General features: G+C 39.1%; 1 protein-coding gene across 5 annotated transcripts in view; it reads left to right on the forward strand.

Annotated features, from left to right (window-relative positions):
• Positions 1–13,987, forward strand: part of LOC127579642 (probable E3 ubiquitin-protein ligase HECTD4) — a 219,125-nt gene that overhangs the window by 162,208 nt on the left and 42,930 nt on the right. For all 5 annotated transcript variants that reach the window (XM_052032551.1, XM_052032555.1, XM_052032553.1 and 2 more), the window contains exons 50-53: positions 1,982–2,219; positions 8,082–8,218; positions 10,022–10,148; positions 12,104–12,241. In XM_052032551.1, the coding sequence (XP_051888511.1) occupies positions 1,982–2,219; positions 8,082–8,218; positions 10,022–10,148; positions 12,104–12,241 (640 nt within the window). The remainder of the gene's footprint in view (positions 1–1,981; positions 2,220–8,081; positions 8,219–10,021; positions 10,149–12,103; positions 12,242–13,987) is intronic.

The following is a 13,987-nucleotide window of genomic DNA, read 5'->3' on the forward strand; positions in this document are numbered from 1 at the left end:
CCTAGCCACATCAAGTGATATTAGGCTGGTGATCGAAACCTCAGTCAAAGTGCTACGTTTTAAGAAATTTCTTATAAGAAGGATTTGGGGAAAGAATTCCGAAGCTGAAGGCTTTAGCAATTGGGAACACAGCTGCCAAAGATAATGCGCTTAAATTTGATAATGGTTAAATATCAGGAGTGCAGATAACTTGAGGCAGGTTGTAGGGCTGGAGGAGATTTCTGAGATTTGGAGGGATTTAAAAGAAGGCTGAGAGGTCAAGGCAAAGTTTAACCAGGGTCTTTATTAATCAGCAAAGATAGAGGTGATGTATAACCCAAAGGGATTTGTTAAGAGTTAGGACACTGGCAGCAGTGTGTTGAATGACCATGGATGTACAGAGAAGAGAGCAAGGGAAGCCAGCTTGGAATGTATTGAAATAATCAAGTCCAGAAGGAACAAATACATTGATGATATTTCCAGCTGTAGATAACCACAGCCCAATGATATGAAGTTAGAAGGATGTGGTCGGAGGCCCATTTCATTTTCAAACATGACAACAGGTTTGCAGACAAAACAATACAGTTTTACACAGTTATCAGGAAAAGAGATGGAGTTTATAGGAGGGAATGAAGATGATAGCTTTGGTGAGCCAGTATTCAATTGGAGGAGAATGTCTGACATGCAGTAGTGGTTCAGCAAAGAAACAGTCTGACCATTTGGAGAATTCAGAGACATTATGAGAATCATAAGCAAGGATATGAGCATAAAGAAGTTGATGCTGTGTTACTGAGAGGCAGCATGTTAATGAAGAATAGGATGGATTTAAAGAACCTCGGGGGCACTATTGGTGTTGGTGCTCAGACTTTACAGTGAGACTTGGACAGGAGTTGCCCGTTTATGCTGACTCCTTTGTGCCACAAATATGCTGTATTAAGCAATTCTTTTACAGTGGGCTGACAAATAAACAGCACAGCTACAATCTGTGTGCTTTATAAATTGATGAGCTTCAATTTCTTTTCATTGTCTTCACTACATTGTGTTGATTTTGTCACCCATACAGTAAAATGAAGGTTTAATATTTTGTCTGCAAAGACGTTTTAAACCTAGTGCAAATACATTTTACTTCAAAGATATTTGTTGCAGTCTTGAAAACTAAGGGGCTTACAACTGTATGGCATATATAAATAAGAGATGATTTTGTCATCTCTTGTAGCTCAAATAACTCTGCACATTATCAGTTCTGGAGTCTTGCTAATCCCTGAATCGAAATACTTTACTATTGGTGGTCTTGCCTTCAGATGCCATGGTCATGAGTTCTGGAATTGGTCATCTGAATCCCTCCATCTTTTTTCCCTCATTTATGATTGTTTTTAAAACTTGCCTTTTTGACTAATCTTTTGGCTATCAACTCTAGTATCTTCTTGTGCAGTTTGATATCACACTGTTTTTGATAGTGTTCCTGTGAAACACCATGGGATGTTTTTCTACATTAAGGATGGTGTATAATGAACACAAAGTAAAAATACAATTTAAGACTGAGTTCAGAAAAACTTTTACCTGGGAAAGCTGTCCTACTGGAGATTTGTTTTTTGAATGAGGCATTAAAACTGCTAAAGATCAAACAGCACTATTTTAGGTATTGCGCTGGACAATACTTAAGCTCAGAATAAAAGCCATTTCTGTGTGCAAACTGACTGCAGTATTTCTTCCATAACAACATAAACTGCATTTCAAAAATATAACATAGGCTTGAAAGGATTTTAGGCATCAAGAAGTCCTATAATTGCAAGTTTTTTTTTCTTTTGAATTGAGAACATTCAACAGTCAAAAATAAAGGAGGTATGTATTTTGATGTCAGTTTGGATTCTGTTGTGGAAGACCCACATTTTGCCCAATAGAGTAATACCAAGCCACAAAAGTAATGCATCATTTTATTCTATTCATGTGGAACAGATTCTTGGACTGTTTAATGATTGTTCCTTTTGCTTGTTTTGAATAGAATACCAAAGTTCGTGCAAACTTTGGATGTCGTCCTTTTGCTTATGCAGAGGGTCAGGCTCACCGGAATGCAGCTGACCTTTGTGTTGATCTGGCAGAAGAAATCAGTGCCAACTTTGAAGCTTTGCCATTTGCCATGGCTTCAGACAGTGATAATGATGCTGGTGCTAGTGTGGCGTCAGATTCTGGGTCCCATGGACCACCCTGTCGAATTGCAGCAACTGGTGCAGCACAGCAGCGTAAGTAATATTTTGGTTATGTTATTTTTATTCTCTTTATTCTAAATTTTTATTTTGCTTGTACATTGTAGACTGTTCACATAGATGATTCCCAATGATAAAGGTAACAGCTAAAATTTCCAGCTAAGCTTTTGATCTTGTGTGCAAGGGACCTTATTGTTGCTGTGGCTGGGAGGAGAGGGGGGAAGAGAGCAGAAATGTGGGAAATAGAACAGACTCGGTAAATTCCCTGTCAGTTATGGTGCAAGGGTACCTATTGTTAAGGAAAAAAGAAGATACCTTGGAAGCACTGGTTTGAAAGTGTTGTCATCAGAATAGATCTAATGGAACCAGTGAAACTGAGAGAATGGAATGCTTAGAGGAAGCAAGGTGGGAGGAGGTATGGTTAAGACAGCTGTGGGAGTCTATGAGCTTGTGATGGATATTGGTGGCTAATCTATCCCCTGGCTGCAATAATGAAGTTGAAAAATCAGATGTGAAAGTGTTTGCAAAGCTGCTCAAACCTTTGAGAGCAGGAAGGAAGAAGTCAACAATGTACCTGGAGAAAGAGGTGAGGGAATGGCCCCGAGTAGGACTGAAATAAGGACTGTTCTGCATATCCCTGAAAAAGAGAGGCATACTGTAGCTTGGACACTTACCAGTTCTCATATCTACACCTTAAATTTAGAGGAAGTGATTGGAGCTGTTGCAAGTGAGAACGGGGGTGTGTGAAGGGATCAGATGTTCTTGGTTGGGACCAGGAAACTGGAAACTGTTGTGATGGTGAAGGGCATCAGAGGTTTCGCAGACGTAAGTGGGAAGAGGCTAGTCAAATTGAGAAAGAATAGAGTCCAGGTAGGAAGAAAGAAGTTCTGCAGGACATGGGCAATCTGAAATTGGGTCTGCAAGAACAAGACTGGTTGTGGATGGTTGTTTCTCAGATTGGAGGCCTGTGACTCGTGGTGTGCCTCAGGGATCTGTGTTGGGGCCATTGTTGTTTGTTGTATATATCAATGATCTAGACAATAATGTGGTAAATTGGATTAGTAAGTTTGCGGATGACACTAGGATTGGAGGTGTAGTGGACAGCGAGGAAGGCTTTCAAAGCTTGCAGAGGGATCTGGACCAAATGGAAAAATGGTCCAGAAAATGGCAGATGGAATTTAATGCAGACAAGTGTGAGGTATTGCATTTTGGAAGGACAAATCAAGGGAGGACATACACAGTAAATGGTAGGGCACTGAGGAGTGCAGAGGAACAAAGGGATCTGGGAGTTCAGATACATAATTCCCTAAAAGTAAAGTCACAGGTAGGGTTGTAAAAAAGGCTTTTGGCATCCTGGCATTTACAAATCAAAGTATTGAGTATAGGAGTTGGAATGTTTTGTTGAGGTTGTATAAATCATTGGTGAGACCAAATTTGGAATATTGTGTGCAGTTCTGGTCACTGAACTACAGGAAGGATGTCAGTAAGATTGAAAGAGTGCAGAGGAGATTTACTAGAATGTTGCCGGGTCTTCAGGAGTTGAGTTACAGGGAAAGATTGAGCATGTTAGGACTTTATTCCTTGGAACGGAGAAGAATGAGGGGAGATATGATAGAGGTTTACAAAATGATGAGGAGCATAGACAGAGTTAATGCAAGTAGGCTCTTTCCACCTAGATTAGGAGAGATAAGTACAAGAGGACATGGCTTTAGGGGGAAAGGTTTGGGGGGAACATTAGAGGGAACTTCTTCACTCAAAGAGTGGTGGGAGTGTGGAATGGGCTGCCATCTGATGTGGTAAATGCGGGCTCGATCTTAACTTTTAAGAGTAAATTGGATAGATACATGGACGAGAGAGGTCTGGAGGGGTATGGGCTGGGGGCAGGTAAATGGGACTAGCAGAATAATGTTTTGGCACAGACTAGAAGGGTCAAATGGCCTGTTTTCTGTGCTGTAGTTTTCTATGGTTTCTAACAATCCTGTTTGTGAGAGGAAGTACAGGTGAACTGCCTGGGGGACTGAGACCTGTGGAGGGAAGATCACCAGAGGGAATGAGATCAGTGATTTTCTAGGAGACAGTAGCCTGATGTTCAATGGGAGCTATGAGGTAGTGTCAGGGAGCCGGTATAGAGGTCATTTTGAAAAGAAAAGCAGTGTCATCTTGTTAGCAGGTTTGTTGCCATTGTGGGTTGCTCCTTCTTGAGCAGAGTGCTTCGTATTCAGAGGGCAGTACGTTAGAGTAAGTAAAGGCAGTGGAAAATTTTGAAATGGTCAATTTTACGTCAGCAGTTAGCTTATGTAAAGTGGGTAAGAGACCAAAGGGAGAGGTCTGGATGGATTAGGAATTCTGAAGGTGTGGGAAGGGTTCAACAGTCTGGAGAAAGACATGGGAATGGAGAAGAAGAGATCAACATCATATTAGGCTTGGATTTGAAATTGGGATGTTGGTGGGTGAAGCTGAGGACAAATGATTGAAAATCGGAGAGGGAAAGGTTAGTAGGTGTAAAATTGAGAGGTGAATTGGCGTCCTCTAATGTCCACAACCTTCAACATAATGCCGCTACCACAAGCATTCTTCATTCTTCCTTCTCCTCTCCTTTCAGCATTCAGAAGGAGTTGTTCCCCTGAGGCTCCCTGGTTCACTCTTGGGGACATGTCTGCCTTCAACCTTTTGTACTGTTCCTATAAACCCAATGGGAGCTCAAGGAACAGCTTATGTGATCACTGACCTGTGATGTTAAATCAGCTTTTTATCTCTCCATAGATGCTGCCTGATCTGGTCACTTCCAGCATTCTCTGCAACTCTGAATACTTGAATTAGAAATGTCCTTTATCTCTCAGCTTCAGTATTATTTTATTTCTCTGAACTCTGTCCTCATTCATCTCCTATTTTCACCTTCTCCAGGCAGATCATTTGCAGTTGATAAGCCTTCAGTGCCCTCTTTCAGTTAGCAACATCACTACATGCATCACGATCTCTCTTGGTCTCCATGCTATCCCCTTTGTTTCCTGCACCCCTCCACCTTTTCTGCAATACAAATCATGTTAATTTTCTAACTTTTTCTGGATCTGATGAAAAGTCATCGTCAACTGTTTCCCCCTCCACAGATGCTATGTAATTTCCTGAGTATTTTAAGCAATTTCTGTTTTTATTTGAGTACTTTGCTGGCTGTATTTTGCTGTGCAATAGCTCAAGGTCATAACACTTTACTTAAATGCAAGTTCTTTAGCGCAGGTAAATAAAAGTAATAAAATGCCTATCTACACAAGAAAAGTTGTATTTTATCATCATTAAAGCTTCCAATTGTAATTTAGACTTGTATATACTTAGTAATTCTGTTCTTGTATTTCACAATGATATGCTACACGAGGCTTTCTGAATGCTTGAGGGTTCTGAAGCAATCATCTTATTTTGAAAAGTAGAAGTTAAAACTTCCTGGAAATTCTTAGATTTAAATAACTGAGCTTAAACTTGTAGCGGTCAGATCTACGTGTAACTGAAAACAAGCACAGCATTATTTATGCTTGAATTCTGTGGCTCAATTCTTTTACCTAGACTATGACCTTGTATTGACTCAGGCTGATGTGGTGAGCCTCATGGTTTGTTGTAAGCCTGTGATCACGTTGAACAACAGAATGTGCCTAAAGACCCAAGTGACCTGCTCCTGCTCCTACTTTCTATGTTTCTAATTTAAAGATTATCACTACATCAAAACTGACACTTTTTTTTCGCCAAATCCATTCCACGATGCAAATGGCATTCAGAATGAAAGTTTTCCTTAGGGAGTTAATGTTTGCAACTGGTTTTTTAAAAGGATAACATGGTGGTACACCTGTAGTGCCATTGCCTTACGGCTTTAAGGGCCTGGATTGAATCCTGACCTTGGGTGCTGTCTGCATGGAGTTTCCATGTTTCTTCTTACGTTCCTAAAATGTGCTGGTAGGTGAATTGGCTACTGTAAATCAAAATGGTAAAATCAAAATTTTAGCTGATTTGCATATGAGAGAGAGAGAGAGAGAGAATGAAATTGAAGGAGTACAGAAATTAGGAGAGGGGGGAATGGAACTAATGGAATTGCTGGCATAGACCAAATGGGCTGAGTGATCTCCTTTGTCATAAGTGTAGGAATGGAAGACCAATAGTGATAAGACTTAGCTTTGAGGTCCTTGGAAGGAATAAAATCAAGTAAAGGTGTGATGAGCTATGCTTTCAGGAAGAGCTTGGAGACCAATGCATTTTTAGGTTAGGACAAACAGGAAACACCCAATCGAGCCCTGTGGCTTGCAAAGATTGTGGCTTGTGCAATCTTAACTTTTAACACCACTTTCTTGTACTCTTTCCCTATATTCCTTGACTCCTTCATATTTCAAACATCTGTTGGTTTCCTCTTTGAATATATTCAATGCCTCCTTCACAGCTCTTTCAGATAGAGAATTCCAAAGAGTCACAGCACTCTGAGAGAAGAAATCCCTTCTCATTCCATCTTAAGTGGATGCCCTATTATTCTGTAACTATGCCCCCTAATTCTAGATACTCCCACTGGGGGAAGTATCCTCTCAGCATCCACTCGGACAACTTCCCTCAGAATTGTTTATGTTTCAGTAAGATCACCTCTCATTCTTCTAAACTCCAAAGAGTATACACCCAACCTGTTCAACCTCTTTTCCTATGTCAGACGTCTCATCCCAGGAATCAATCTGTTTAACCTTCTCTGCATTGGTTCCAATGTAAGTATATCCTTAAATATGGAGATCAAATCTTTACACAGTATGCCAGATGTGATCTTACCAGCACCCTGAAAAAATTGCATCGAACCTTTTCTATTTTTATATTACATACACCTTTGCAATAAAGGACAATATTTCATTAGTCTTTTTAATTATTTGCTGTATCTTCATTGGTAATCCTTTGTGTTTTATGTATTAGGATCCCCAGATTCCTTTGTACAACAGTTTGTAGTCTCACTCCATTTAAATAATATTTTTCTTTTTCATTCCTCCTTGTACAGTTTGGAAGGCTCGTGTTTTCCCACGTTGCACTCCATCTGTCAACTATTTTCCCACTCACTTAACCCTTTTGTATCTCTTTGCAGGCTCTTTGTGTCCTCCTTACAACTTGCTAACCCATCTTTGTATCATCAGCAACTTTGGTTACAGTAAACTTGATCTCTTCATCCAAGTCACTAATGTATATTCTAAATAGTTAAAGCCCATCACTGATCCCACAAGTTCCTGATTGTTCTGTAAATAACTCAATTATCCAAATCTGCTTTCTGTTAGCTAGGCACTCCTCTACCCCTACCATTATCCCCAACCCCATGCACTCTTATGCAGTATCCTTTTGTGACATTGCTTTCTGGAACTCCATTTACTGTTTTCCCTTTATCCATCCTATTAATTGTATCCTCCAAGAACCTCATGTTTGTCAAACACAATTTCCATTCATAAAGCCATGTTGACATTGGGAATATCATAAGACAATCAAACAATGTCCTGCCACTATCTCCTCAAAAATGAATTCCTGCATTTTCCCAATGAGATTAACTGGCCTATGGTTCCCTTCCTCCTTGAATAGTGGTGTCACATTTGCAATTTTCTAATTTTCTAGGAACCTGTCCAAGGAATCTTGGTATGCAAGTGCATCCATTTCCTCTGCAGCCAGGTTATATGAAGACCCAATGATTTTGGCCTTCAAAGCTAGGCAACTAGTTGGTCTTTAATTCCATTAGTTTACCTTGTGCTTTTTCTTCAGTAATAAAAATAAATGAAAGGGATGATTGACAGGGTAATGTTAGGTGGCATCGAAGATTGAAAATTCTGAAATTTCCTAAGACCATCACTTGTTAGGATAAAGAGGAAGTGTATCTAATGAAGCCTTTTTTTTCTTATTCTGTGACAGAATATGACAGTGACGCCTCCTGCCATTACAAAGTGGAATTGAGCTATGAAAATTTTTTGATATCTGGTCCATACTCTCATTTGCCAGCAGTGGCTGATGATGAAAGTGACGATGATGAAGATGATGACGTTCCAAGGGTAAGCCATGGTCAAATTCAAGATGATAAAGAAAATTAGCTGTTTGTTTTCTTTGTAAGTAAGGATCTCACAATATCAATGTCCCAACTCAATGTACAGCTACAATAAAGATTACCAAATTCTTATGCATCTTCTGAGGACTTGCACTTGTCCCATTGGAATTTGTTGCCTCCTGCATTAAATCACATTATTTCTTATTCTTGTATTTAAATTGCTGAAGTTAGAACCATTTTAAAATTTAATTTTCTTTTGGTGCACTCCTAAACTAACTGATTCTTTAGATTTAATTCCCTAAGTCTCACAACTGGTAGGTTTCCAGTGGCATTATTTGCAGCCTGAAGTGGGGTGGTACTCTATAAATGTCACTTACCTATTTTCTGCAAGGATAATAATACAGTAAAACTCCAATAATCTGGCTCAGGACTTTGGTGGTGCGGAACTAGCAGATTTTCCAGACTACTGAATGTTATTCCCAATATGTTTTTAATTCACTTTTTTTTTTAGATTTTACAAAGTATTATAATAAATTTCCCAGTGAACCTGGTAAGTTTAGAGGGAGCACAGGAAAGGGGCCCCTGGTCAGTTTAAAGAGTGTGGGAACCAGGGCCCTGGTGGGTCAGAAGAGAGTGAACCAGAACCCCAGTGAATCAGAAGGGAGTGTGGCAAACATTACTTGGTGAGCCAGGTGCCAAACCCTCAGGATTTTCATATTGTCAGATAGCGGATTACCAGAGTTTTACTCTATGTTGAAATTTCTGTACCAAGCTTTTCCATTTACTTTTAGCATATTAAGGCTCATTAAACACTCTGCCACTTATTAGAGTTTACAATATACGTAACAATCATAAAAGGCTATGAAATGCACCCTTGACATTTTGCATGTGATCTAATTATCTTAGATGGTGGAGATCATTGCTTTTCATTCATGAATCATTGGGTCATCCATTCACAAGGTGTAAAATCTGCCTTGTGTACTTTCATATAGTTTTGGCCAGATTGTGCTTGATCTGGCCTGCCATCCGTGCTCACCCCTGCACTTCTGTGGCTTCAGGGGATCGATCAACCTGGAGGTTAAGATTCTGCAGTCGTTCTGCGAGGCAGAGCAGGCTGCAAGTGGCCATGAGGCCTCGTGCAGTAGACCCACAGACCCTGTTTCTGGAGCATCCTGATAGCTGCCAGTGCCAAAGGCTTTTCTCTGATAGAAAAATTGAAAAGTGGGTCAAATAGATAAAAATAATTTTTAAAAAAACTAAAATAAATAAACTTATTTCTTGATACCTAAGCTACCAAATATTAATTTAAAGCATGAAATAAAGAAAAATAAACGTACTTGCCTTTTTAATTGTCAGTGATCCCATTCAAATGAAAGGAGTTAAACTTCTTGCACCAAAGCAATGGTGAGCCTAGCAGCAGCGCAAGAAGTGAGACGAACTGGCATCTGTCCTCCAGCTTGGCACTCAGTTTCACACCTCAAGAGGCATGGAAACAGATGAGCTGACCAACAAGGAGGACATTCCTAGCAGTTCGCCACTGGACTGTTAGTCGGCGATGTGTTCAATTCATGCTTATTGCTATTTGCATGCTTTCTTTAGTAAATGATTTTGAGAAGTAAGCACAATTGTCTTAAGAACATAAAACACAGAATAGGACAGGCCCTTCAGCCCACGATGTTGTGCCGAACTAATATTAAGCCACCTGGCAGTGTTAAAGCAGGACCTACTGAAGTTTTTGTATTATTGTTTCATTGGCGAATGCTGTTTGGCAAACTAACGGTTTCCAATTCCTTGCATTGTCCTTCCACAGGAGGATCATTATGCACTTCTTGTCAAAGCCTGGGAAACCAAAGTCTTTCCTACGATCCGCAGACGATTCCGGAATGAAGCAGAAAGAAAATCTGGATTGGATCAGATAAAGGGTGCACTGCAGCTTGGTAGGCTCCAGTCTAGCATGACAATAACTTTGATCGATACTTAGAGAAGAAGTGAACTTTGGTTACACTCCAGTTTTGAAGGCAGATGTCTGAAAGCATAAACAGTTTTTCCACTGTTTCTTTCATTTTCCACTGTTTGTCAGAGGCAACATTGAGAACTGTCATTTGTATAGGTGCCTTTCCTGCAGTAGTATGTAAGTTTTTCCTTTTGACAGTTGTTGATTATAAAAGGAATGTGAATTACAGTTTGTATTGCTGAGCAGTTGCATACATAATGCCTGATCACAGCTACCAGTACATGGATTTCCAGCTCAGTGTGAGAGAGATGGGCAACTGAGTATTGCTGTGAAGAAAACGCTGAAAGTATTATTTGAATTTGATTAGCATTGTAACAACTCAGAAATAGCCAAAGAACTTTGCTTGAAACTAATTATTTTGGTTTTTAGTGGCAACTTTTCACACTATACCACAAATACGTATCAGATGATCCAGTATACATCTTGCATAGTTGAGGAGAATCCCTTGAAATTTTGAATATAATACAACTTTATGTACAGTCCTTTTAGTTTTTCTATGACCTCTGGGTTTTGCTTCGTATTATCTACTTCATTCAGTTTATATCAAGTTAGAGATTAACCTATCAAAATTGAGGGGAATTGAAAGAAAATATTTGATTTTAAAATTGAGGGGTTCAATTATCAGACAATATTTTCAGGAAGATCAGGAGTCACGTGAGGCATGTAGTGCTGGGTAGATTATTGGCAAAGAAAAGGATGAAGTTTAATAATAGTGGCAGCACAGTGTGTTCATCATTAACTTTAAGATAACTTGAGCAGTAGCAAATAGACAGTCTGCCTGTTTGGCTGCAGCAATAAACAGAAGAAATCTCTCAATTATATTTGTTAAAATTTGAAGATCACAACAAAAACTTGGATTTATATAATGTTTTTAATATAGTAAAAGGTCTCAAAATGCATCACAGAATCATCAATTAAATTTATTACTCAGTCACATAGGGTGATATTTGATGACAGTTTTAAAGGGGCTTCTTGAAGAAGATGAAAGAGAGAGGGGTTTAGGGAAGATATTTCTGAGAAGCAATCAATATAATTGCAAAATCAGTTTATTCTAACAATTGCTGCTAAAACCTTAGTAAACCCAGTAAAGTCCAAGCAAGCTCATGGCTAATGCACACACTTCCTCCATAATGGAAAATCAGAGATAAACCAGATCATTACTGGATTGGTCCCTTCCACTTTGGATTCTGTTCCTCATAAAATAAGGTTCATTGCTCGAGTTCATCTCAAATGGAAGCACTGAAAGAAACTTTTTAGTGGAGGCATTAGGGAGCTACCTGATTTAAAAACAGAAGATGTTTGAAATACCATGCAGGGCAAGTCAGATTGCATGTGAGAAAAGAAACAGTTGACATTCTAGATCAACAAAATTTCATCAGAACCATGTCACTGGAGTTGAGAATTATTTGGATGCTCCTTTAGCCTTCTTCTCAGTAGCCTTGAAGATTGTGCCTTTTTTTATATAAGTAGTATCCACTTTCTAGAAAAATCTATCTGAGATTGTTTCTGTCTTGGATGCCAAATTATGATATTCTTTCAGTCTGTGATGTCATAGACTTCATAATTTGGTAATAGAATAGAATCCACAGCTTGGACAGTGTGATAGATTCATACATAAATATGAAATTGTATCGACCTAGTGGTTTTTATCAGTATAGTATTTTGGTAAATCTTCCCCTGTGAAGGGGAAGGTTTAAGGCCAAGGCTTTTCCTACAAGGCAAGATATATTTTTAAATTTTCCTATTCCCCCAACAAACCAAATTAGCTAAGCTACACTTGCCTTTGATACTCCTGTATGTGTGTAATTTTAATGTCTTAATTGTTCAAGTACAACTATTAAATTTATAATCTTGAAATCAATAACTGGTTTTAAATAGGTATGGTGGATATTGCTCGCCAGACTGTGGAGTTCCTGTATGAAGAAAATGGTGGCATTCCCAGAGATCTCTACCTCCCAACCATTGAGGATATTAAAGATGAAGCCAATAAGTTCACGATGAATAAAGTTCGCAAAGGTAGTTCTATTCAAATAGATTTTTGTTTGTTATAATTGTAATTAATGCTAGTAAAGAATTTACTCCTAAAGTAGGTTCTGTTCTCAGTCTCTTTTGGCTTTTTTGCCTTTTATAATGTTGTTTTCAAGAAACACCCGGAAACCCGTTTCATCAAGCTGAATTACTTCTGTCATTTAGTTATTTATTCACTCGATCATATTTTGCGATCTGAATGTCAGTGGCAAAGCCAGCTTTCGTTAACCATCAGTAATTGCCCTCATGGTGAGCTGCCATCTTGAGCAGCTGCAGTCCTTCTACTGAAAATATATCCCCAATGTGTAGAGAAGGAAGTTCCATGATTTGGACCCAGCAACAATGAAAAAATGATCATTTAACTTTCAAGTCAGGATAGTTGGCAACTGGGGGAAATATACGGGTGATGGTGTTTCCCAGTGCCTGCTGCCCTGTCCTCCTTAGTACTGCAATGCATTTTGTAGATGGTGCACAGTGTGCGCCAGTGGTGGAAATAGTGAATGTTTGAGATGCTAGACAGGGTACCAATCAAGTAGCCTGCTTTGTCCTGGATGGCACTGAACTTCTGGAGTGTTTTCAGAGCTCAACTCATCCAGACAGGTGGATACATCATACTCCTGACTGTACCTTGGATTTGATGGGTAGCCTCAGGGCTGTCGTGAGAAGAGTCACTCACCAGCCTCTTTGCAGCTACAATATTCATGTGGCTGATCCAACTGATTTTCTCATCAGTGGCATCCCTCAGGATATTGATAGCGGGGAACTAAGCAATGGTGGTAATGTTGAATGTCAAGGGCAGGTAGTTGAACTCTCTTTTTTTGAGATCGCTGTAGCCCAGCACTTTTGTGGCACAAACATTACTTGCCATTTGTTATCCCATGTCTGAATATTGTTTGGGTCTTCCTCCATGCAGGCTTGGATTGTTTCACTTGCTGAGCAGTTGAATGTTATGCAATTATCAGCTAACATAACCACTTCTGACAATACAAGGAAGGTCATTGATGAAGCTACTGAAAATGGTTGGCACTAACCTGAGGAACTCCTGCAGTTGGGTTGCTGACACTCAATAACCATGATCACCTTCTTTTGTGTGAGATATGACTCTGAATATTAGAATGTTATCTCCTTGATACCCATTATCTTAAGTTTACCAGAAGTACTTGATGCTACATTCAGTCAAATACTACCAAATTGAACATCACAGAGCAGCTTATTGGTAGGTACCGCGTGATAGTACTGTCAGAAGCAACAATGGCTGTCTTGGTGCAGTTAAAGGTATATAGGGGTTAAGGTAAATTGCTTTTCAAAAAGGATGGTGGTTTGGCCTTGCCTAACTTTAGATTATATTATTGGGCAATTAATATCAGATATTTAATTTTTTGGATACAAGATTTAGATGTAATTCAATGCCCCAATTGGGTACACCTTGAGCACCAATTAGTTCTTGAATTTTCATTAGTTTCTATTTTAGGAGCTTCACTCCCTTTTGCACTTACCAAATTAAGTAAACATACGACTAACCCAATTGTTAAACATACAATACGAATATTGTTTCGATTTCATAAATTTTTTGGATTGAATAAATTTAACTTGTCAAGTCCCATTCAATCTAATTATTTCTTTCATCCATCCAGAGCTGACTCAGCTTTTTCCATATGGAAAAGGAAGGGAATAGTATGTTTTCGTGATCTATTCATTGATAACTGTTTTTCATCTTTTGAACAATTGTCTAAT

Source organism: Pristis pectinata, chromosome 17 (genome assembly GCF_009764475.1).
Source record: "Pristis pectinata isolate sPriPec2 chromosome 17, sPriPec2.1.pri, whole genome shotgun sequence".
NCBI classification, from domain to species: Eukaryota; Metazoa; Chordata; class Chondrichthyes; order Rhinopristiformes; family Pristidae; genus Pristis; species Pristis pectinata.